Source organism: Sciurus vulgaris (genome assembly GCF_902686455.1).
Source record: "Sciurus vulgaris genome assembly, chromosome: 1".
Classification (NCBI taxonomy): Eukaryota; Metazoa; Chordata; class Mammalia; order Rodentia; family Sciuridae; genus Sciurus; species Sciurus vulgaris.
Genome location: NC_136461.1, coordinates 202,854,112 through 202,878,918, shown reverse-complemented (window position 1 = coordinate 202,878,918; position 24,807 = coordinate 202,854,112). Strand labels below are relative to the sequence as shown.

The following is a 24,807-nucleotide window of genomic DNA, read 5'->3' as shown; positions in this document are numbered from 1 at the left end:
GTGGGCGGCAGGCACTCAGCTGTGGGCTGTTGGCTGCTGAAATGATTCCCCAGGCAATTATGCCAAGTGTAAAGCATGCCAGGGCAGTCCCACGGGCTCGGCCACTGGGGCTCAGGTGGAGCTGACGTCGGGATTGTCCGTCCTGGTCTGAGAGTTGGAGTTTTACCCGGCACTGCTGCCTCCAAGCCCACAGTTCTCAGGCAGGAAGAATTCCCTCCCCACGGGGACCAGGGAAAGGCTGACTCTGACCTCAGGCCACGAGCCCTTGCCTCCACCTGTGGTTCTTATTCCCCGAGGCCTGGGGCTCAGTCCCAGCTCTCCCTCTGGCTGTGACCTGGGTCTCTACTTCACACGGTCCCCGCTATTTCCTGATGAAGCCCAGTACTGCAATGTCTGTCTGGCCCTGCAGAGGTTTGGGTTAGCAGCCTTGGGTCTGAACCTGGACCCTCATTTCCTCTGTCCTGGACAAGTGCAGTCAGCCCAAGCGCACTGGGTTCCCGGCTCCTGTCTCAGCCTCCCCAGCCGGTCTTCAGTCTCCTCAATCCACTCAGTGAATGTAAGCTAAGTTTCTAAGTGAGCTGCCCAACCAGGAGGCTCCTGCCACAGTCAACGCCACAGACTGGTAAGTAAGGAGACCTGGGAATGAGAATGAAAGGCACGCACGGTGGAGGTCACTAGAAGCAGGGCACAGGAGGCCAGAGGACAGGCAAAGAGCCCAGAGTCCCCCAGGCCAGAGGGGTGAGGAAAGACGTGCACAGGGTGTTGTTCTAAGTAAGCCCCACATGGTGAGGCGGGGTCTGCTGGGCTGAGCCACGGCCAAAGCTTTCCACAGAGGTCAGAGCCCATGCAAAGGCCCAGCGCACCTGGGGAGAACAGAGCGACTCAGAAAGGCTGGAGCCAAGAGGAGCCATGGTGCCCCCACCAGTCCCCGAACGCAGCACTCAGTTGCACTCACTTTCGCCCCGTCCTTCTTACCTGAAAAAAGTCTCTGTTGCTCGAAGCATCTTCAGATGCGCTCCACCAACTTGGGGAAGCTTCCCTTGGACCCCATTGGCCACACTCCATACCTTGGCACCTCTTCTCTCAGTATCAACAGGTGTCACCACAGGAATGGGCAGGTGAGGGTCCTCGTCCTTTGACTGCAAGGGCCAAGGCAACTCTAGCTCTCCCTCCCTTCTTCCTGTGTCACGGGTGAGAAGTCAGGGACCTGGAGAGGCTGCTATCACCCAAGGCCACAGAACACAGCAGGCTGGGAGTGAGGACCTCAGCAAGGCTTCGGGGAAACTCCAAGTGGATGACTTTTATCAGAAGGCAGCTTCTAAATGTCAGTCAAGGGCTCGCAAGAGATGAGGTCCAGACAGCGGGCTGTTGACCTGTCCATTAGGATCCCACCTCTGCTCGGGTTTTGTCTCTCAGCTGCTGAATCTTGCCTGGTGGGGCTTTTGCACACAAGTGCACACACACATGCAGGTGCACACACACACACACAGCCTCACCCAGAATCACTGGTCGGAGCAGTTCTACTGGCACCTAGAGGGTAGAGGCTGGCGTGCTGCCCAGCATCCTATAATGCACCAGACAGTCCCCCTGTGGTCAAACATCTTTCACCCAAAACACCAGGCTGAGGAAACTGCTCTGAGTCAAGCAGGGCCTGGTCAGGCATCATCTGTGGGCAGACAGAGCCTCGTGTCCTTCTGTGATGGCCGGCTCTTGGACTTTCAGTTAGAGAAGGTTTCCAATCTGACAGGCCTAGCTTCAGAACTGTCTGCTTGATGGAGAAAGACTGAAGTCTTCCTATAGTTTCAGGTGACCCATGTGCTTTCTACCATTGGGGGAAAGTGAGCCTCAGTCTTTAGGGAAGAGTCTGGGGCTAAATGGGGAGTCCATCTCCTATCTGCTTGTCCCAATGACCAGGCTTCACCCTGTGCTCCACCAGGGAGCTGAGCTGGCTGGGTGGTCCCTACCCTGCCATCACTGTACCTTTAGCAACATGGTTCAAGGTGAAGTTCTAAATCAGCAGCTTCAAAACTAGCAGAAGCATTTGCTAAAAATGCCTATTTCTGAGGCCCACTCCAGACTGGCAGGGTCAGATCTGAGTGAGACCACGGAGTCAGAATGTTTACTGAGCCTTCATCCCCAGGGATTCTGATGCTTTGTCTGGGGGAAACCCTTGTCCTTGATTGCAAAGTCCTTGGGGTTGAGGACTCCTGTCTTTACTTCTTCCTGTTTTATCTCAATAAACTTCAAAACCGACAAGCAATCTAAACAAAGCTGTAAGCTTCATATTCAAAGAGAGCTTCAATTAAGTCCCCAAATCTCTCCACCTCCAACCAGAATGCCACTGTTAAAGCCAACCTCCGGGGCAACTCCAGCCCCTCCTCACCCACCATGCAGACCAGGTTCATTGCAGGTACTAGGAAAGTCTGTATGGAGTCGAGTTTGGGGCATCCTCGCTCTCTTCCTGGCTGTCACCTCCCAGTCTTAGCCCAGTGGGGGATGGGGACAGAGTTTGTGCCAACCCTGCTCCCTCTTTTCTTCATTCATAGGGACCCATGCTCTGGACACCCCACACTTCCCCCAGGAGTTACCTCCAGGACTCTCAAAACCTTTCAGTAAGTAGTCTTTGAACTGTTCTTAGGAGATAGGCGAATACCAGCTAGGATATTGGCAGAGAAAGTGTCCCTTCTGGACACACCCCAGAGCCAGTGACTGGGGCTGTAAAGTGAGTCACGAGCATCTCCCCAGTGGTCTCCCCTGGTGTCTGAGCTGACACTGGTCTCTAGTTTGAAACAAAGTCAGTTTCATCAGAAGACAAAGGCGGCGGGGAAGGGAGAGCAGCAAAGGAAGCAGAAGGAAGGTCCCACGGAGACGGTCTCAGCTGCTGTGAGCCCCAAGGGTCCCACCAGCAGGGAAAGACAGGCGCATGTGCAGTGCTTGCTTATGAGAAAGGAGGGTCCACGTTTGTCTTTGAGGAAGGGAAAGTCGTCCCAGTGAGGGGTCCTCAAGACCTCTCAGGTGGGTCCTTGTAAGGACGGAGCTGGAGCATCAACCCAGTGAGCCAGCTGGCCACGTGAGCCCTAGATCCAGAGCTCACTCCCACCCTTCAGAGGGGAGAGTTGAATGAGCCCATACAAAGCGTTGAGTCCACTCAGGCCCAACGACTAGCAGTCTCTCTCCAAGTGACAGCATTCATGTGGGAAGTTCAATGTCCTCCAAATGTCTTCAAGTGGACAGACTCGGGCCACTCTTGACACTTAGCAGGGTCAAGTCTGGGAAGTACAGCACGCCAGGACGACAGCAGCAATTCCTGTTCAGCAGGAGGAGCCTTGTGGCAATCTGCACAGCGGTCCAGCAGACCGAGTTTCAGTTTAGGTGCGGAGGAGTAGTGCTCACGTGGAACAGCCCAGAACCAGCACTGGCCTAGAAGCTTCATTCTCCCAGGGATCAGTGACTCTAGTGACCATCCACAGGTATATCCAGGATGTGCAGTGGGGACATGCCCAGGTGAGAGAGCCATCCCCCTGGCACAGTCCCTGAGATGATGACTTCTCATCTCATGCCCTTTACCATTAAGGGCCATTTTTGCCAAGTGAGGTTGCCTAGTAACCCTGTTCACATTTCATCTTTATCATTTTATCAGGTCTCCATGGTAACCCATTACTAGAAAGTTAGCCCAAGGTCAGGTTTGTTCTTAGGAGAAAAGATTTGACCTTCCTGGACAGGGAGGGGGAAGGGGAAGAAACCAAGACTCTTTGTTTTCTCTTTCTTCCACTTAGATACCACATTCTTCAATGGGATGTTTAAAAATGTGGAAAGCATGGCTGAAATTTTTGGTAAGTTAGATCTGAAGCTGCTTTTCTCCATCAAGTGTCAGACATGAAATGTGTTTAGAAAATCTCTGGCAATGACCTGGGCCTTGGTGACTGCCTCTGAGAGTCCAAAGCCTCCCCAGCAGCTTCAGTATCACCTGGGTCTGATGAGGATAGTGATGGCTTTTGGTTCAGGTGAGTCACTGAGACACCATGTGCCTTACTTCCTTGTCCTGACTACAGACCTTTCAGGAAGGGAATGATAGTCCCTCTTCACAGGTAAGGAAGCAACCTGAGGGAATGAAGTGACGTGCCAGCCACACTTGAGAACTTTAAAGACTATCAAGCATTACAATGATCAGTTTCATATCCATTATAAAACTATTGGGTGCTGCAATGGTTCCCACCATTGATTATTAACAGTACCCAAAAGCAAGATCATCCTGTGATGGACAGCTGCTGTGGGGCTAGTGATGCGGGGTTAGTGATGCTGCACTTCAACATGCATGTGTGACTAGCAGCTGGTACCCGGTACATTTTGGAATGAAAATGCTTATTTACATAAACACACACATGTCAACTTCAGAGAGACTTTCTCCGTCAGCATAGAGTATTTTATTTTTTTAGGTAGGCCTTTTGGAAACAAAACACGGGGGAAAGAAGTCCACGTGAGGTAGGAAGAAACTGGAGAACAGGCAGGTGGACCCGGTCCTCACAACTACTCTTTCGCCCCCCTGTGACCCATAAGGTAGCGTGAGTCCTCTCCTTTAGCTCTTGTGACCCCACAGTCAGAAAGGCAGAGAACAAGAAGGGCAGCAATGAGTTTTAGAGTCAGAAACAGTGAGTCCTGTCTTCCTACCTATTTTGTTGCTGCCTGCTTCAGGGAAAGTCATTGTCCCTGGTTGGTATTGGGCCTGGCTCTGATCGTCAGTGTCCCTAACGTGTGAAATGGCAACAGAGAGCAGCATGCACCCAGAGGATTAATATGAAGCTAATGGACTAATAGAGTAAATGCTGTCTAACACCTTATACTCTCTCTCCATCTAACTTCTAATAGCACCCGGTGCCGTGTCTGGCACATATTAGGTACTCAGAAACTGTGTCAATACACCTTTCCTTCCTACACTGGCTTATCATCTTATAGTGTTACTTGTATAATTTTACTGTGCTACTTGTGAGATCCATTCAACACATTCACCACAAATGTAATGAATCATAAAGATATTTCATTATCTCACAACAGAGGTCTGAAGGTGCCAGAATTGACAAACTGGCTCAGTGAAGGTGTCAGAGGCCCTGCAGGCTCACTCTGTCTTACTCTGCCTCTTCCCCGAGCATGCTGGGTATTAGCTTTAGGTTTGGGGCCTCCTGGTTGCAATGTGGTCACATTCCTTATATCCTCACCTGCATTCAACAGGAGAAAGGTGAAGATCCAAGATCTCCTTACATGTCTGTACTCTCTCAGGAGAGAAAAAGTCCCAGAAGAAAACTTTAACAGGCTTCCTCTTAAGAGCTTTTGGCCAGAGCTGGGTCAGAAGCTCATCCCTAGATCACTCACTGGCACAGAAGCATGGGGTCACTGTGACAGCCAAGAATGACATGCAGTACCAGAGACTAAGGTGAAGACTAGCTTCCCTTAGAACTTTTCAATTTCATTAGGACGGGAGAAGAAATGAATGGCGGTTTGGTGGCAACCAGCAAGAACCATGGCTTATCCACCTGCTTCCCTTTAGCTGTTCAGAACAGTGGAGGTCACAGTGGGTCCTCATTGTGCTGGTGAGGTGCCAGCAGCCCAAGGCATGGGGAGTTCGGGGAATGGGCTCCTCCTAGGCCTGGCTGCCCATGCCCACCAGGCCTGCACCTCTCCTCCCCAGACTGCCTGGGCCCCCGCTTCACCTGGCTGCAGGCCGTCTTCACCAACTTCCCTCTGCTGCTCCAGTTCGTGCATGGAATGAAGTGTGTCGCTGACCTCTGTCCCCGGGACTTTGAAGACTATGGTTGCACCTGCAGGTTTGAGATGGATGGACTGCCGATGGATGAGACTGACCGGTGAGCGGGATCCATGGGTGGGCCCTGGGGGCCTGATGGATGGGAAGGGCCCTTGACTAGGCGCTCACTCAGGAGAGGTCTTGATCCAGCAGGGTGACTGGCTTTCTCCTCTTTACATCGCCATGTAATCTGTGACCTGCTGTAGGTGGTAGGCAGATATCAAGAGCCCACGTGGTGGCCAAGAGGCAAAGCTGCATTGTGGTGTTTCTCAAGTTTGGTCCACCTGCATCAGAACCTCCTGAGTGATCGTTAAAAATGCAGAGTCCTTAATCCCAGTGGCTTGGGAGGCTGAGGCAGGAAGATCATGAGTTCAAAACCAGCCTCAGCAAAAGTGAGGCACTAAGTAACTCAGTGAGGCCCTGTCTCTAAATTAAATACAAAAAATAGGGCTGGGGATGTGGCTCAGAGGTGGAGTGTCCTGGGTTCAATCCCTGGTACAAAAGAAAAAAAAAAAAAAAAAAAAGGCAGATTCCTGGATATAGACCAGACGTATTGACTCAGGCTACCTTTAAGTGGAACCTAGAGGCCTACATTTAAACAAGCTCCCACGTGACTCTTCTGCATAATGAAATTTAGGAAATATTTTTTATTTGGAGTAGTTTTGCCACCAGAGGTGAGACAACTATGAAGGTTTCTATTCATTTTTTAAATAAATAAAACCCAAAATATGATAATATATAAGCACTGTGCTTAAGAAAAGAAAAAACTGCCCCTGCTTTAAAGAGGAAAACGTCTACTGTGGAAAATAAGAGAATTAAAATGTTCAACAAAGATACGTACCATCCACACATACAAGGGAAGCACAACCTGAAGCAAGATACCAAGATTGGCAAAGAAACCTGAACCCTTAAAGCAGGGGTGTGTCCACAGACACAGGAAGCAGGAGGTCCTTGAGACAGTCACCAGTTGTGGAAATGTGATCTCCTTAAAATTTCAAGGCATGTTGCCTCCGACCCATATTTCTACATCTCTCTTCCTTACTGACTTTGCCATCTTAGGTCAGTTAACTTGTTTGCTCTCCAGTCCTTTATCTTTAAAAGTAGCTAAAAATAATACCTCCTTCATAGAGTTGTAATTTAATATTAAACGACCAAATTCAAGTTCAGGCGGCCGGGACTCTGCCTGGCTGATGAAGGAAGTACCCCAGGAGTAGTGACTGGTAGCGGCAGCAGCAGCGGCAATAACAGCCATGGTGGCAGCAGGAGCCAGACAGACAGGAGCAGTAACAATAGCTGCAGCAGCCGCAGCAGGGCAGTAGCCACAGTATTAGTGAAGTGTGGTAATAATAACGGTGGCTGTAGCCATAGTGACAGCAGCATCAGCAGCAGTCGCCATGTGGAGATGGGAAATGGAGTCCAGAGGTCTCAACCCCTCCATGAGCCAACCCCTCACTCACAGTTCTTACCCTTGTGCCCAAATCCGGTGCTGTGGAACGAGCGTGCCTGTGGGGGCTCACAGAGGTCAGGAAGGGATGCCCTAGGTGATCAGCTGCAGAGTTCATGCCTGGACTCCCTGCCCCCCAGACACCTGCTCCTACACAGGTGAGGTGTGGTCACAGGGCCTGGGCCCCCATTCCACCCAACGTTCTCTACAGAGGCCTGCACCCTGTGCTTCCTTTGTGCTTCCAGCACTGAAAACAGCACACATCATGGAGTAGTGACTCAATAAATTAACTATTGTGGTCCACCTCCTATTGCTTTACAGAGATTCAAAGAACTAAACAAATTAAATAAAAAGTGGTAAAAGCTTAAAAGAAAATAAATAAATAAAAAAAACCAATTCTTGGTTGACAAAAAATAACAGTTTTGGAATTAACAAATTCATCCCACCTCCAAAACCGTGAGAGTGTAGGTTGCCTCTGGGACCAAAGGGGCAGTTTTCCAGCTTAGTGACCAGGAACAAACCAACTCTGGAAGCAAGCTTATGGACACTTGCATGGGAAGAGGTTTGTTCTGAGTGGGGTAAGGGGCCAGGGCCATTTCTGGGAACTTACTTCCCTGTCAGGTCCACCCTGACCCCTTCATCTAATTGTTATCAGACCTTGTCAACCTAGCAGTCAGATAAAGGAAGCAGTAATTCATCACTGTCTCCTGCCCCAAATGAAAGATCAAAGACCCCAGTCTGGCAGAATGGTGGGCTGCACTCAATTTCAATTGCTTTACACAGTTAGATGGATGGTGGGGGGGATCTTCCAAACTCTAGAAGACAGGTTATTTCCACCTTGAACTTTCTGCTAGACTCTAAAAATCATTGCTACTATTTATTGAGTGCCTACCTCATAATAGGATATAGATATACCTTTACTTGACTCCTAGAAATCCTTGTGAATTGTCCAAGGTCATCATTGCTGTGTTGTTTTTCCCCTTTACAACATTCACTGATCTGTCTTCTCTGCAAGGGCCACCTAGCTTCAGCATCAGCATATTTTGTGACCAAGCTGGACCTCTGGCAAGTCACAGCCTGTGTGCTCAGCATCCACACATGTAAATGACCATAGTGATCACAACTGGTGCCTGGGATCCACACGAGGAATAAACGAGTTAACCCTTGTCAAGTGCTAGGAGCAGAGGCCACTGCATGGTAGGCACTCAGCAAATGTTGGCTGCTGTAACAAAAGCACCAGGAATCATCCTCCTTATTCCTGTTGAGGAAGAGGTGGCTGGTTTCAGGAGCTCCTTTGCCAGCTCCTCTCCAGTACTGCTCTGCCATGCAGCTCCCGGGATGGTGTTCTTGGCCTACTCTTCTGCCCCTGGAGTCCTGTGTGACCCCTGCACCTGAAATTCTCCATTCACAGCAGGCTCATTAATTGCAAAGTACACAGAACAGTTTCTGGAAAGCTCAAAAATGTTAACTGTTAATAGGGAGCATCTCTGAGACTTGGTTTCCTCCTGGTAAATACTGTAAATTTGAGAAAGGGGAAAGTACGTTGCCCAAGATGGAACACTGGTCATTAGTGCAAGTAAATTCAGACCAACTGTAGAGCCCCACTCAGCCTGACCTAGAGCCAGAGTGGCAGGGCTGGTGGCAGGGCTGGGACAGCAACCTCCCCAAACGATGCAGCTGGGTGGGATAAGGGCAGTGGAGAGGGACAACTTCTCCCTCTGTGGCATCAGAGACAGAGAGAATTTTCCAGTGTGGGGTGTCATCCAAGTACCATGGCTCATCTCTTCCTCTGCCCTTCTCCTTGCTGGTCTTCAGATATTGCTGAGCTCTGGAAGAATCTTCTGGAACCTGGGAGCCTCCCATACTCTCCTCAAGCCAGCAGAGTTCTCTGTTTACAAACAATGTTTGGCAGGAACGTGGCCTTCCCTGGTTCTCGTTTTGCTTGTTCAGATTCTGTTCTGTGTTTAAGCAGCCAATCAGCATCCTGTGCCCAACAGCATCCTATGTCCACACCTTACTCTGCGCCTGTCCCCTGAGTCTACCACTAACTTGCTGTGTGACTTCAGTGAACTCATTTCCCTTCACTGGGAAGTGCTTCTTGTGCAGAGCAAAGTGCTGCCTTCTATTTGCTTGCTTGTTTGTTTATTTGTTTGTTTATTATTTTTTTAACAATGTCTGGGATAATCTAAGCTCCTCTAGAGAGAGCTGTTCTGTGTCTGACTACGAAGGTCCAGGCCAGGCCTTAGTATTTGGTCAATTGCCTCACCTAAGTGGGATCTCAAACACCTTCTACAGATGCAAGAGGAGAGGGTTTGAATACAGAGGTCACCTGCTCACAAGGTGGCCTTGTGCTTCTCAGGCAGCCTCTCCTGCTAATGCTCCACCTCCCTTCCCATTACTCCGTAGCCTCTGGGTCTGTGTCCTTGGCCTTGTCTCTAGTGGTCAATCTAACACCCGATAGGGTTCCATTTGCCACCACCCACAAACAGGCATGAGGTAGTGCAGTCAGTCACTGTGGGAGGCCAGGCAGGACAGAGATGGAGCTGGGCTGCTGCTGCTCATGACGAGGGTTGGCTTCCAGGTGGATGTGGACAGTACAGGGAGAGGTGACTAAAGCAGCATCCGAGGCTTAGTGTCTGGGTGAGGACACTACCTGCCTGATCCTTACCTCCCCCAGCCACCTCCACGCTCAGTCCTGAGGCTGAGGTCCAGGCATCCTGCTGGCTTTGGAAGCCTGCGTTCTGGGCGGGCAGGGGCAACGCAGACCTGCCCTTGGATGCTTGTGAGTTGGCAGATGGCAAGTGTGTGCGTGTGTGTGTGCCCAATTTAAAACAGCCAGCTGCTGGGGCTGGGAGTCATCAGAGATGCAGGTGACCCTGGGCTGCCTGCCTCTCCCCAGTCCTAACCCTTCCCCCCACCCCTGCCTGTGCCACAGCTGCTGCTTCCAGCACCGCCGGTGCTATGAGGAGGCCTCTGAGGTGGACTGTCTCCAGGACCCTGCCAGGCTCAGTGCAAACGTCGACTGTGTCAGCAAGGAGGTCACTTGTGGTGAGCATCTGCTGCATCGTGGGGCAGGGCTGAGACCAGAGACCCAGGCCTGGGTTGGCTGAGGGGTCTTGGGTCCCTGTGTCATCGTTGCCATTGGCAACATCATTGCTGATGCTTAGGTAAAAGAGGCCTGGGTGGGAGGAATCTGTACCTGGCACAGGGTAGATGTGCAATGAATGTTTCTATAAATTGAAGCCATGGTTCATCAGCAGATCGTCAGATTTACAATTTTATAATGGAAGCAACCCTGGGGGCTTGTGAGGGGCAATTAGTTTGCTGCCTTTGCATCGTGTAACATTGGGTGGGACAATCACTCAACTTCTCTGAGCCTCAACATGGGGAGGAGGAAATACTTCAGAGACAGTGATGAGTTAGGCGAGTTCATAACAAGGCCTGTGCTGTCATTGGCTTACGTTAAGAACTCAGCGAGGTACGTGGAGACGGAAGTGGGGTGAGTGCATGAGACTCGTGGTTGCTGTCGTCCGTAAGAATCACCAGGCACAGGGTCAGACTCAGCTCTCCATCTTGTCCAGGAATCATGTCCATGTCTCCAGAAATCCTGGCAGAAGTAGAGGAGGTGATGGCCTGCTGGGACCAGGCTAGAGCCACCTCAGCGCACGCCTGGGCTGCATGGTCTTTGTGCACAGCAACTCGGATCCCCCTGACGGACTATGAGATGGGGACAATTATTCAGTTTTCAGACAAGGGAGGGAGAACCCAGAGAAATTAAATAACCTGCCCAGGGTCACACAGCCGTCATGTGGCAGGGCCACCAGGACTGGACCCAGGGTTGGCAGATTCCCAAGGCCAGGCAACAAGGACAGAGCGGGCAGGAAGCATCATGAAGGATGGAGGGAGGCGCTGGGTGTGAACCACCAGGCGAGGGGCCCGTGAGCACAGAAAACAGGACCCGCCCATCCGTGTGTGAGCACCTACACCATCAGGGACAGTCACCTTGGTGTAGGACCTCCCGACCTGCCAGACTGCCCTCACGACTGTTAAACACTGATAGTACAAGAGACAAGTGACATGGCATGTCAGGTGGTGACAAGAGCTGTGGAGAACAATAAGTCAGGAAAAGGCCAGGGCAGGGCTGGTGCTAGGCTACACTGGGAAGTGGCAAAGAGCCACGTTTTGACCTGAGTTCTAAAGCGACATTCCAGCTTCCCAACGAAGACACGCTGGACTGAGGGGCAGGAGGGAGGCCGAGGTGGGAAGCCACTGCTGCCATCAGTGGCTTGGCTGGGGTGGTGGCGTGGAGCTGTGGAGAAAGAACCAGACTAACTCCACGGAAAGCGCAGCCCACGGGCTGCCTGTGACGCCGTGGGGGGTGAGGCCAAGGGCTGCTGTGACTGCTGTGGAGACTTCCAAAGCCGTGGCACGAACATGAGTGACAGGAGGAAGGTGGGAAGGGTGGCGGCCTCTTGGGGCAGAGTGGGAGCTCCGTTGTGAGCTCGTGTGACCTCTGAGGCCCACTGGATCTCTGCCTGCTGTGCCCTTGCTCTGTGCAGAGTCTGCAGACCCCTGTGGGCACCTGCTGTGTACCTGCGACAAGGCTGCCATCCAGTGCCTGGCTCAGGCTGGCATCAACTCCTCCCTGAACCTCCTGGACTCCTCCTTGTGCCTGGCTCAGACTCCAGGTAGGAAGCAGGGGCCCTGAGGCAGTGGTGGGCATCCCCAGGGGCCAAGCAGGGCACCTCCGACCAAGCCCCGCCCGCTCCCTGAACAGTCCCCTGCACCTCCCTTCCAGAGACGAGCAACAGGAGAGAGACCACGGCCCTGCCGCCTGGAGGTAAGGCCTCCTGGGAGCTGGCTCTTTCTGGGAGCACCGCCTCGAGGGTCAGGGCAGTGGGTGGACACCTCTCCCTTACTAAGCCCCCCTCACAGAAGCTGGAGCAAACTTGCCACCTGACTCGTTCCTGCCTCCCCTGGCTAGGATTACTTCTGATAAGCCCAGTGCAGACACCCAACATCAAATGAGCCAAGGACAAACTCTGTCCCCTGCTAATGGACTCTTGGTGGCTCCACAAATGGACATGTATGTGTATCAGATCAAGGTGTCCCCTTAATCCAGTGGGGACATAGATCCCAAGTTCCTTCTCTTGCTCTATTGTCAGAGCCCTGGCCTGTAGCAGGTCTAGGACGGGACCTGATGCTCCGAGGAGCAAGGCCCTTCCCAGGTGCATGGCGAATGAGGCTTCCCAGGGACAGACCTGCCACCTCTCCTGTCCGTCCCCTTCGTCCATGTGCTGACCAGAGCTGGGCAGAAAGAGTAGCCTGGATCCAGCCCAGGCTCCTAGAAGGGGAAACTGTTTTCATGTGTCTTTTAAGGACAGGTTTGATTCTCAGCCACTGTCCATTGAACCAAGCAAATGGCAATTCTTACTGTAAAATGTCGGTCTCAGGAAAAGCAGGAGCCAGGTTTATGCCTGCCAGTCCTAGCTCACCAAAATCTCCATGACCTCTCAATTCTGACACCTTTGGGCACCTGAAGATGGGAGGAGCAGAGGTCCCAGGTGCACCTTGGCAGAGCGTCCCTCCTCTCCTGGGGTTGGGGGTCTCTTTCAGAACTAGGTGTGCAGGGTTTGCTAAAGAGAAAACGTGGGGGTGTGTGCGAGAGTATGTGTAGGTGTGTGTGCATGGGTTTATAAGGGTGTACACACAGGCAGCTGTGGGTATGCATGCTGTATCTGTGTCTTCTCAGTCCACAGCCATCCACAGAAGGCTTGAGTCCTCTGCCATCTCTGCTCCCTCTTGAGCAGTTGGGCTGCCATCGGAGACTCAGGTGGTCTTCCCACTGCCTTCTGCCCATGTCTGATGGGGCCCACCTTCCCCATTGGAACACTGCCAGTTCTGCGGTTCCTCCTGAGCTGGGGACTTACTGGGTGGCTCCTGTTCTGGGAGGTGTAGGAGAGCAAGGACACCCTCACACAGGATGGACAGCTCCCCCTGGTCACCCCATGCTCAGCCCTCCCCCTGTGGTCCCGCCGTCCCCAGCTTGTTCTAGACTCTGCACTTGATCCTGCCGCCATGTTGCATGGTCAGTGCTATCTTTCCCAGTGGCTCTTGCAGAACCCACAGATTCCAGCCTGACAGTCGTCTCAGGAGAAGGTGAGCAAAGGGGGCCAGTGTGGACCCCCAATACCCTCATCTCAATTGTGCCACCCACAACCTGCTGGCACCTGCTTCCTTAAAATTTACCCTGCTTGCTTTGTTGTGGAGCTGACCAAGTGCATTCCAGAGTTCCTTGGTTCCTCCTGACCCCACATCTCTTCTCTGCTTCCTCAGCCTTCCCTCACCCTCCTGTCCCCATCCCTGGACAACTCCCAAGTGAAGAGCAGCAGGCTCAGCCATGAGAGCTGAATTTCAGACAGACACCTTCCTGCTATGAGTGTGTTTCGAGGACTGCAGGAGAGAACACCAAAAAGTGGCTTCTTGTTCATCTGAAATCCAGAGTTACCTGGGTGTCCCGTATTTTTGCTTCCCAATCAGGCAAGCCTACCCTCGGGAGGTCACTGCACACCACCTCCCTGCAGGCTGCCATTTCCCTCTTCTATGGCAGCTGGTGCTGGGCCAGGAGGGTTGGAGTAGAGACCATGTTGCTGTTCCCTCCTGGCCACCCGCTAAGTGGCCAAGGGCATCTTGTCCAACAGCTCCCAGACAGCCCTGCCTTTGGGTCCCTGTTCAGAGAGAAGAGAAAATACCGCCCAGCTAAAGCCCCACTTGCTCTTTCCTACCCAGTAACCATGCCAAGCATGATTGACGGTGGAAATTGCCATTCTCTTCAGGATAAATTCAGTCCCAACTGGAGGAAGCGCTGTGTGATCCTGGTCCCACGAGATGACCATGAAAAGATGACCAGCTGGAGCACTCTCCAAGTCTGAGTTCTTCGGCTCTAACTAGCCTCACCCGGGGCGGGAAGGGACCGTGTGGGTTTTGTCTGGGAAAGAGGGAAAGGAATGAAGTTCCTCGCGGTGTCTGAGGTCCAGCTGGAGAGTGGAGGCACGTGCCCACCGCACACACTCCACACCTGGGGCCTGGCGCACCCCTGAGTCCCTCCAGACGGGGGCCACCTGAATGTGGGTCGGAAAACAAGTCACGAGTGCAGGTAGAAAAGTTTGTGAGGAAAAGAAGCAGCTTGTTAAGGTCTTTCCCATCTTGTCACGATACCACTGGGTTTTAGAGTCAGGTAGACTTGGGGTCAAATCCTGGCCCTTCCATTTTTTCAGCTGTGGGACTTTGGAAGAGTGGTCTAACCTCTCTGAGCTTTGAGTTCTTCATTTGTATGAAGCAGGGATTGGCAACTTTCTTCTGTGAAGGTCCTGAGAGTGCAGATTCAGGGCTCTGTGTGCTGTGGGATTGCTGTTGCAATTACTCAGCTCTGCCATTTTAGCACAAAAGCAGTCACAAGTAATCCGTAAATGAATGGGCGTGGCTGTGTTGCATTAAAACTCCATTAACAAAATCAGGCTGAAGGCTGGACCATGCCAACCGAGCCTTGCAAGGCAGGGTTGTACCTATCCCTGAGTGTGGCATGGGGATCAGGCCAGAGCAGGTCTGCGAGATTCTGGACCAGCATCTGCTAGGAACTTGGTGTGACTCTAAAAAACAGCAAGAAATCTCAGTGGCTTGGGAGCCTGAGGCCCGAGGATCACGTGTTCAAAGCCAGCTTCAGTCAAAGTGAGGCGCTAAGCAGTTCAGTGAGACCCCGTCTCTAAATAAAATACAAAGTAGGGCTGGGGATGTGGCTCAGTGGTTGAGCACCCCTGGGTTCAATCCCTGGCACCAAAAAAAAAAAGCATAGCAAAAACATGCCACAAACTATGCAGAACCCTGGAAGACTTGCTCATAATACATCCTTGTATTCACACTCAAACGACTGTGAAATAATTGCTATGATGTCCGTTTTAAGATAATACCTTGAGATGCAGAGGCAGTGTCCAAGCCGCACAGCTGGGTGGCAGGTGTCCTTACATCTAGACCAGCTTCTCTCTACAGCTGCCTTTCCACAAGGACAGTTGCAGCCTGGGGAAATAATGGTCCTTCACTCCCAAAGACGCTGCCCCCTGGTCATTTTGCCTAAATAAGGCCTGGCCTTATCTCCTGGCTGGGAACCTACTGGAGCACTGGTGTGCAGCCACCCTGTCACGTGGTCCTGGGCCTTCGCTCCTCCGTCCTCAGCCCTGACAGGTGACCCCTGCTGGGCTTGGCTAGCTGGATCCATAACTGAAGCTGGGCAGATTCTTTTCACAGTGGCTGCTGAGACCAGGGACGACAGGCTGATCACTCTCTTGAGAACACATAAGCAGACAGATCCTGAAGGAGGCAGGCGGGGTCTGGTGGAGAAGTGCCACCAAACGTGTGTTCTGTTCCAGTGACCAGTGACCTCTTGACAGGGCCCAGAGGAACTAGTATAACCATTTTACAGACTGTGCAGAACACTGAAGCCCGGGGAGCTTAGAGTTCTAGGTCACTCAGTGAGTGACCTGGTGCCCTGGTCTCTGACCCCAACTTGAGGCTGTGGAACTATTTTCTTCCCATCACTCAAGACTGACACAGAACACAGTCTTACCTAAAAATATCAAGGTCAGAATTTCTCAGTGGAATTAACCTGGCCATTTACTTTGCTTGTGGTGATCAAAAACTGTGGAGCTTTTATTTCAAAAGTACAAGTAACTGAAAATAAGGACCTGCTAGTTACTCCAAGTCATTTAGAAACCCAGGGGACCCTGGGCAGTGGCTTTGCTGGGTGCCTCTAACGCGCTGGTGTATTTCTGAGCTCCTTCTGCCTGTCCATCTCTGAGTGAGTTCTGGCTGGTCTGAGGCTGGTCCTAGCAGGCTGGTTCCTTTCCCCACGTTACAGAAGAAGAAGCCCCGAGGGTGGCTTAGTTTGCCCAGGTGGCTCGGCTCAGTCCTTGGTCTGAGTCTGCACATTTTGTTTTTGAAGAGAACAGTCTGCCCAGGTGCCCTGTCTCCATGGAGCATAGCACCCTCTGGAGGCCTGGAGTTCCACAGCGCCACCGTCCGTATGTGCACGCACTGGACTGAAGGTGGTGGCTCCTGCCCACAGTTTTGCTCAGCATCTCCGGCTCCTTGTGGTCCTGCAGGAAGTGGAGTGGTAACTGAGCACAGTGCTGAAGAGCCAGCTTCAGCCAGGCGGCCTGGGTTTGCACCCCATCTCTTCCCACATCTGGGGCCTGGAGAGTGGCTGACTCTCCTGCATGTCCCCTCTGAATGAGCGTGAGCATGCTACTGCCAACTCACGGGTTGTCACTGAGTCAGAGTGAGAAAGCCCTCTCGCCATGTCAGATGCAGAAGTGTCATATAGCCATCAGCAACGACTCACCTTACAGAAAGCCGAGGCTCCGCGCTTTCCTGGACTCCAGCAGCCAGCAACGTCGATCATGCATTTGCTGCCTCTGTGCTGCATGCTCTCTGGTCAAAAGTGCAATTTTTCTTTTAGTCATTCTGCCCTCCAAACTCTGGAGAAGCCACATTCCCAGGGTATTGTGACAAACTCACCTGCGTGCAGCAGGATGCGCTGCTGCTGAATGGACCAGTGTGCCTATGTTAAGTCAATGTTAACTATGTTAAGCCGTGTGCCTCTGCTCCACAGAGACCCTGATTCCTTCTGCTCTCCAGGACCCTCACAGCAGAAGGCAGACCAGGGGCAATGGGAAGAGCACTTGGCCTCCTGTACCCAGGGGTTGGGGAGGCATCAGGTCACCAGGCTGGGTCAGCGCTCACCCTGTCCCTCCTCTCTCTCTCTTCATCCAGAACCAGGCCAAGACCTAGAAGGCACGGAGGCTGCTCGGGCCACACCCCCTCCAGGTAAGCACCCCTGGCTCTTCCTGCCTTTGTCCCCAAACATTTATGAATTCAAAGCATTCCAGGTGAGACTTGGGGCCACACCCCAAATGAAGGGAATCAGAGAAACCAATTTACTTTTACATTCCTGTCCATAAAGAAAGGACACAAATAAAATCAAAAGATTCTTTAGGAAGAAATAAATGGGAGGGTGTCTGGTAAAGAAATGTGTTCTGAAAAATACAGAAAATTACATTTAGTTCCATTTAAATCACTCATAATGCCATGCTTTTAATATTTGAAGATTTTTTTCTAGCCTCCCTCTATCATTTCTATGAGCATAAATAAAATTAATTAGTGATGGCTCGATGTGCACACTTTGCAGCCAAGGTGTGTCTGAAAGAGCACCAGCAGGGCCCCTACACTCGCTGTGACGGTAGGCATTTCATTTCTGTGACGTGAGTTGTGGCACCTGTACAATGTCTCCTTCTACGGAAACAACTTATTTAACAAGTCGTTTCCCACATTGTGTTATTATGAATAGCAGGCAAGCACTTTATGCCTGTCTGCTTCTGATTAACTTGTGAGGATAAATACTGGGAGATAGGATTACTGGACCAAAGGCATGACCAGGCAGCCTTGCAGGTCACGTGGGAGGACCTGACACTACGCCCTGCTCGGGAGAAGAGGCCTGCGGGGCTGCACAGGACAGGCAGGTTGGCTGCACCTTGCACCACGAGGTGGCTCCTTCCTCTGTTCCCTTCGCCTGCTCTCTGTGGGCATCCTGAGGGGCCTTCACAGGACAAGCAGGCCTGAGGGGCCACCCCTGAGGACTAGCGCAGGCTCTGGTCAGTGCGAGGGCCTCCGAGAACACTTGAAAATCCTCACGCAGAACTCCAGGACTCCGAGAATCTGCTGCCTTGTCTGCAAGCCCAGGTGGAGGCACACTCTCCCACAGCTCCTGTTCAGAGACGCCTGGTCTACCTGCAAACCCCTCCTTGAGCCACTTTTGGAATCTTAACCCTCAAGGTGTGTATTGTAGGCTCTGCAGAGGTGGTTGCTACATCCGAAGAGGTCACCGTTGTCCCTGCTGGCGTTGAATCTTCGCGGTTAGTGGTGCCATCCACTGCAAGTGGACCCGAGGAGGCAACTGGAAAAGGTAGGCAGAGGCTGGCAGCCGGCGGAGTGACCGTCCTCCCACCCTGAGGTCCTGTGGTTAGGCTGTCGACAGGCCACCTCGGCTGCCTCACCTGATTGCCAGCTTCTGGTGTTGCTGTGACTGCGGGGCATCCTCCCCCTTATGGAACCCCTGTGACTCAAAGTCCTGTGTCAGCCATGAGGCAGAGCCTGGGATGGAGCCAGGGCCTTCCATCCCCGGCCTGCTGCTGCCCCAGCTCTGCCTTTGCTGGCCCAGAAGGAAAGAAAGAGCTGACCTAGTCCACACCAGGGCTTCCTGGAAGGAGTGAAGTGCTTGGGTTTTGATAATCCTCCCCCTCGTCCCCCTTATCCAAGGCCCTGCCCCTGGAGGAGCCATGGTCAGCAGGTCCCGAGGAGGCCTGGTTAAGTCTGAACTGACCCTCCCTGGCATGAAGTGCACAGCCGTGGAGGAAGTTGCATTTGGAAATTGTAGGCAGAGGAGAGGGTAGGAGAGACTAAGGGACAGCCACAGGGAAAGAAACCCTGGGCTCAGAAAGGGACAGCCGCCTGCTGTGCTAGCCTAACTTGGCCCAGAGGCCCCGGAGGGCAGACAGGACCGCTTCGGATGCTCGACTCTGCACAGCCATGAAATGTGGCCTGAAGACCATCCTTGGTCCCAAGAAGTCCCCATCCCTAGGGAGATCTCATGAAGAGTCTGGTAGCGCCATAGAAGCCAGGGGGCAGACTTGCAACCCGTGACACAGTGTATCCCAAGGAGGGGACAAGCCACAGCCCCCCTCAGGTTTCCTCGTGCCACCCAGGGTGGTCCTCACACAACCTGGAACACTGTCCTCCTCTTGGCAACTCTGCCCACATTCCTCGCTCTCCTGAGAGTCCCTGTTCCCAATCAGTCTGTGGCAGACTCACCTTCCTGCACCTGCGGAGCGGGGATGACACACAGGTGATGCTGCCGCTTGGAGAGATGCTCTTCTGTCTGACGTCCCGGTGCCCCGAGGAGTTTGAATCTTACGGCTGTTACTGTGGACGAGAAGGGAGAGGCGAGCCGAGAGATGCCCTGGACAGGTATGGCAGGCAGAGGGTGGCAGGCGAGTGGGGCAAGCCATCTGCAGCAGCGAGAGCTAACAGGCCATGGCTACGCTGAACTTTGCCTCAGGCACCACGAGTTTGCTGCAGGAGGCTTGGTAGTGTGGGGGCCCATCTCCTGAGGAGCAGCTGGGGCACGAAGGCTGCTTGTCCCTCATCTGGGGAAGGGCCAAGTCAGGCTGGTCCAGATCCTTTGATTTGGGAGTCTAGCAACACGGCAAATACTGCTCAGCTGCCATGGGCAGGCTGGTCTGCAAGGACCTATCTCTTCTGCAATGGCCAACATGTAGAATCAGGGTCTCCACTTGGTTTGCCCTTCAGAGGGCCCCATTGAAATGACCTTCTCAGCAACTTTTAGCTGCCTAATTTTATATCCATCACCTTTGGAAGAATTCTGATTTCACACGTTCTTTAAGTAACATTCACTCATTGGTGTGCACGTTCAGCCCACATTTCTTGAGGTTTGGCTCTGTGCCAGGCACAGGCTAGGTGATACGGGTACAGAAATGACTGCAACTCAGCAAAGCAATACCGCTCAGGGCCCATGGAAGTTTGCCAAGTGCGAGACAGAAAATTAAATGAAAATACCACATGACACAGTAAACACACAGGAATAGGAAGCTATGGAAGAGGAAGCCTCCGTCTGAGTCTGAGCAGCATTCCCAAAGCAGAGCTGATAAGTTTAAAGCTCTTGGGAATCACCCTGCCCTCAGCAGGTGGAGAGTGCACGTCCCCGCCAAAAAACTGAGTCTGTAACTCAGCCCTGCTTGGTTGTGTTCTCCAAAGGGAACCAGAGTCTTGAAAAAGGCAGGGAAGTGTTAGGAAAAGGGTATTTGGGCAGCAATTATAGCTCCCTATTTGGCTACCGCCGTCACCAGAGTCCTAGGATGCCCATCTGACACCAACGCTGGAGACTGTGAGGCTACATCAGGCCAGAAGGGCAGGTCTGGAAACGAGAAGATTCTGTCTCCGCTGTTCACTAAGGCCCCACTCACTCCATGCAGAGCCTGCTCTACAGATGGGACCTCTTTGTGCTTAAGATACTCTCTGGGCTCTCCTTCAGCTGAGAGTGAGTGCCCTAAGGAGGCAGGATTGAAAGGTTGGATGGGGTGGGGTCACTGCTAGCCTACATGGGTCCTTTGTGCAAACTAAAAATAAGCACCCCTTCTTGAAGACTTTTATTTCCATCTTTTGGAAAATTGCCATAATAAATATGCAAATCACCCATATTTGCCACCAACACAGTCACAATAAAAGTATGATAAAATTTTAAAATAATAGAGTACATCTAAAGTGATTGATGCTGCCCTGTAGGTGCCTGGAGCAGCCACACCTGGGTGGCTATGAGTCACCTTATGTGCACTGGGCAGGAGGCACTGGCTTCTCTCACTACCACAGCGGGCACAGGCCTCGAGGGTCCCCGGTCATTGGGGCACCCCAGGAGTAAAGGGCTTCTGTGGTCTTAGGTGCTGCCTGTCCCACCACTGCTGCCTGGAGCGCGTGAGGAGGCTGGGCTGCGTGCTGGGGAGGCTCCCCGCGTCCCCGGTGGTGTGCATGGACCACACAGTCAAGTGTAAGTGTCGCCACTGCGCAGTTAGTCTCGGCCTCGGCTCAGCCTCAGAGGCTGAGCCCCGTCAGAATGGTTCCTCTGTCCTCCTGCCCGTTAGCAGGAACACGTCCCTCAGGTTCTGCAGCCAGAAAGGAAACGCTCCCTCAGAATTCCCCTGCAAGGGTTTGATCCTCCTCAGTCAGGGGAGTCCCTGGCTGGGCCTTCTTCCCGCTCCTGCTCTCCCAGCACAGCGCAAGGAGCTCTGTCTTCTTGTGTGGGACCGTCATTTATGGACCACAGGACTGGGTGCTGTGTGCTCATGCCACTCACGCATCTGTTCACAAATCTCCTCAGGAACCAACAGTAGTGAAGCTGCCTGGGCCTTGCCTCCAATCCCTCAGCCTGAGGGAGCAGACACAGGAGGCGACTGATTTCGTGAAGCATGTGCTAACAGGTGTCCTGGGGCCTGGGCACAGGGGGTCTGGAAGAAGTCAGAAGAGGTGGTGAGGTGAGATGGCAGCAAGCTAACAGTTCCCATATAGTCACTCTGGGCAGGGATGTTCCCACAGAGGGAAAGGAGAAAATCATGGTACTCTGTAATGCCTGGAAGTTTCAGAACAAGACATGGGTCTATATTCCAGAAGAGAAAGTGGGTGGGGGCCTGGAGTGGCAGGAAGTGGGTTTGGGGAGGTAGACCATCACCTGATCATGAACCCGAAGGACCCATGAGCAAGACTTAGACACTTACATTTTTCTTGCAGAAGACAGGAGCCAGGGGTGGGTTTTGCACCTTGGAGTGGCAGAATGGGGTAAATTATTATTCTCTTACGCTGTGATCACATGGAGGCCTCACCTACTGCTGGAGGCTCGCTCTCCTCCTGCCCCCAGTATCACAGAATCCAAGAGCGTGGCATCTGCAGACCAACTCCTGGGCAGCTCCGGCCCTCTGTGACCTATGAGCTCGTGTCCTGCACCAGGAGCCCCATGCTGGATCAGGAGCAGGGAGGGCATCTGGGGTCTGGGCTGAGGTCCTAAGTGCAGCGTTAGGAGTCAGAGCTTCTCTGGAGCAGGGCCTGGCCAGCCTCCGCTCTTCCCGAGAGATCCCTGCTGTTGAAACACAGGCAGCCGATGGCCCATGTGGAGGCCAGTTTAGGAAGTTCAGAAGGTCTGTGTGGTATAGGGTGAGGAAAACACTCATTGAAGGCTTCAAGGAAAGATTAAACAGAAAGAAGAAGAAGAAGAAAAAAAACAACTTTAGCTCACTGAAAACTACAGATGACACAGATAATATTTTCAGAAAGTTGATCTAAGTCTGGCACCTTCAGACATGTCAACTCATCGAGTTCCCCCTGGATGGGACTTACGCATTAAAGCAAGAGTAGGTTTGCCAGAGCCTTTGAGGAGAACTATATGAAGCCTAGGAAAATTTGAATTTCAGATATACAGGGAATCATTTTTTAATATATGTCTTAAGAGAACATACTTCCAGACATATTATCTGAAATTCAAATTTAGGAGGTCATACTGTATTTTTCTGTTAATATTAAAATAGGGTGGACAAGAATTTCTGTTGGACAAATGGAGAAACACTGGTCAGGGAAGGAGGAACTAGTCAAGTCCAATGAATGTGACTTGGGAAATATTAGCTGAGGACTGAGTTAGGTGCTCGGACAAGTGGACTGGTCTTCACATGCTCGGTCCAGCAGGGGGAAAAGTGAAAACATGAACAATTGCTGTGTGATGTGATCATCCTGGAACCTGTTGGAGTAGGATAGGAGAAAACATCCCGGGGGTTCAACTGGAGTCCCAGGAAAGACACTTCCTTCAGGGAAGCTGTCGGGAGGAGGGGCACCAAGCTGAGTCCAGACAGACAAGAGGGAGTCCACCGGGCGGGGAGGCTGAGCAGCCCTGCAGAGGGGTCCTTAGCAGCTGGAGCAAGCTGAGTGTACACCAGACACCAAGAGGACACCTGGGAGGAGGCTGGAGGGGACTGCAAAGGAGTGGCCAGGAGCCCGGGAGCCCTGAGTGCCATCACTCAGTCTCACGTCTGCTCTGCCTTCTAGGTGTGGGGCAGAGCCTGTGCCAGAAGCTGCTATGTGCCTGTGACCAGACGGCGGCGGAGTGCATGGCCTCGGCCTCCTTCAACCAGAGCCTCAAGGCGCCAGGCGGACAGGAGTGCCAGGGCAGACAGGCATCCTGCGAGGACAGCACCCTCGGAGGCTGCTCAGCCTCTTCTGACGGCTCCAGCTCCAGCTCCAGCTCCGAGGAGAACAGCGTGGAGGCCACACCCCACACACAGGGCCTCAAAAGAACCAGAAGGTTTCTGGGGAAGGCACTTGGCCCCCTAGGGACCAGGCCACGACGCGGCAGATAGAGTAGAGCGGGATGAGAGGGCCAGCAGGTCCATCCTCCCTGCCTTAACTCCTTGGCCCTCAGACCCCTCTGCAACTAGGGCTGCGAAGGGGACAGAGGCAGCGAGAGCCTGGCAGTGGGCATCCCCACGTCTGCCAGCTGAGAGGCTGGAGGCAGAGCGAGGGACCTCTGCACTTCCCGCAGTGTGCTTCCCAAGTTCAATAAATGTGCTGCCCGCGCTTTGCTTATTCGTTTTAATAATTGTTTAGTTGTAGATACTGTGCACAAGTGGATCGTGAAGGGAGGTGACAGACGATATCATTTCCTCCATCTTCTCCGTCATCCCACCTTACAACCTACTCATGTGCAGTATCTCAACTCCCTGATCACTGAAAGCTCCTCTTTTATCAAAAAAATAAATAAATAAAAATAGAGGGCTGGGGATGTAGAATCGAGGTAGAGTATCTGGTATCCATGGGGCCCCGAGGTCAAGCCACAGGATTGCAAAAAGCAGCGTGGGTATATTTAATCACCGGTGAATGACCAACAATCCAGATGCATGCCAAAGGCAGCCAGTGACAGCTCTTCAGGTCCTGCCCTTAAAGTACCTGCTGAAACTGGTCTTGAAAATCAGGGTTGGGTCCTCATTCTCCTGGTGTTGAAGATTAAACACCAAAGAAACACTAAGGCAAGAACAAAAGTAAATTTTATTTAAAAGGCAGAACAGAGGGAGAGAGAGAGAAGGAGAAAGAGAGAGAGAGAGAGACCCAGGTAGGAGGGGTCCAGAGCTGGTGCCTGAGGGAATGGGGGTGTCGTGCCTCTTTTATAGATTCCTGGCTTCCTTTCTTCTCATGCCCTCTCCTCTTGCCTACTTAACCAAAAGTGACCAAAAAAGGCATGAAGAGAGCCATCCAGGGGTGATTGCTTGTGTTGGGAAACGTGGTCCTTCCCCTGCCCGGAGGGTGTTAGCCACCAGGTGATGGGGAGCTCCATCTGCCCATGCCTTTTCTGTGATAATCAGCTACCTGTCCTTTGCCCTGGTCTCACTGCCACCCTTGTTAAGAGAGCAGCCACGAGCTTACAGCCACCACCTTGAGTAATCACTGATCACCATGTTCTGGGTCCTGGACTTGATTTTTTTTTTTTTTTTTAATGAGGCTTATCCCAGTGGGTGAAGTCTGGAGGCTGCAAAGGCCCACGCTGACCTGGCAGTTTAATATGAGGTGCCTGTGAAAACACTGATACTCCACCCGCCCACTACTCACTACTCACAGTTATTATTTTAATGGCTACCAGGCAAGACCCAAGTGCTCCAGAATCACCCTCACATTCTCCACGGGGACACGAATCCTTTGGTTCTCAGGTGTCTGGTGGTGAGATGGTACTGAGCTTCCACCTGGCCCTCAGGCAGGAAAGCAGAGGGTCTGAAAGGCTAGTGCTTCTGCTGACTTTTCCACAGCATGAAAATAATCTGAAGTTGGCAACACTTTAATAAATCAAAGTCTTGGTGCCAAGATGTTAATTAATAACATCCCTCCCTGGGACGTTAGGGAGATGACAAGATGAGCA

General features: G+C 52.3%; 1 protein-coding gene across 1 annotated transcript; it reads left to right on the top strand.

The window, feature by feature from the left end:
* Positions 1-545: 545 nt before the first annotated feature.
* Positions 546-23,260, top strand: OC90 (otoconin 90; the record flags this gene model as incomplete). Its single annotated transcript, XM_079146743.1, has 12 exons — positions 546-622; positions 2,547-2,612; positions 3,777-3,833; positions 5,684-5,858; positions 10,177-10,289; positions 11,801-11,929; positions 12,040-12,081; positions 17,067-17,120; positions 18,139-18,255; positions 19,145-19,316; positions 20,804-20,910; positions 22,950-23,260. Exons 3-12 carry the CDS (start codon positions 3,797-3,799, stop codon positions 23,258-23,260), a joined length of 1,257 nt encoding a protein of 418 aa, XP_079002869.1. The 5' UTR covers positions 546-622; positions 2,547-2,612; positions 3,777-3,796.
* Positions 23,261-24,807: the final 1,547 nt, after the last annotated feature.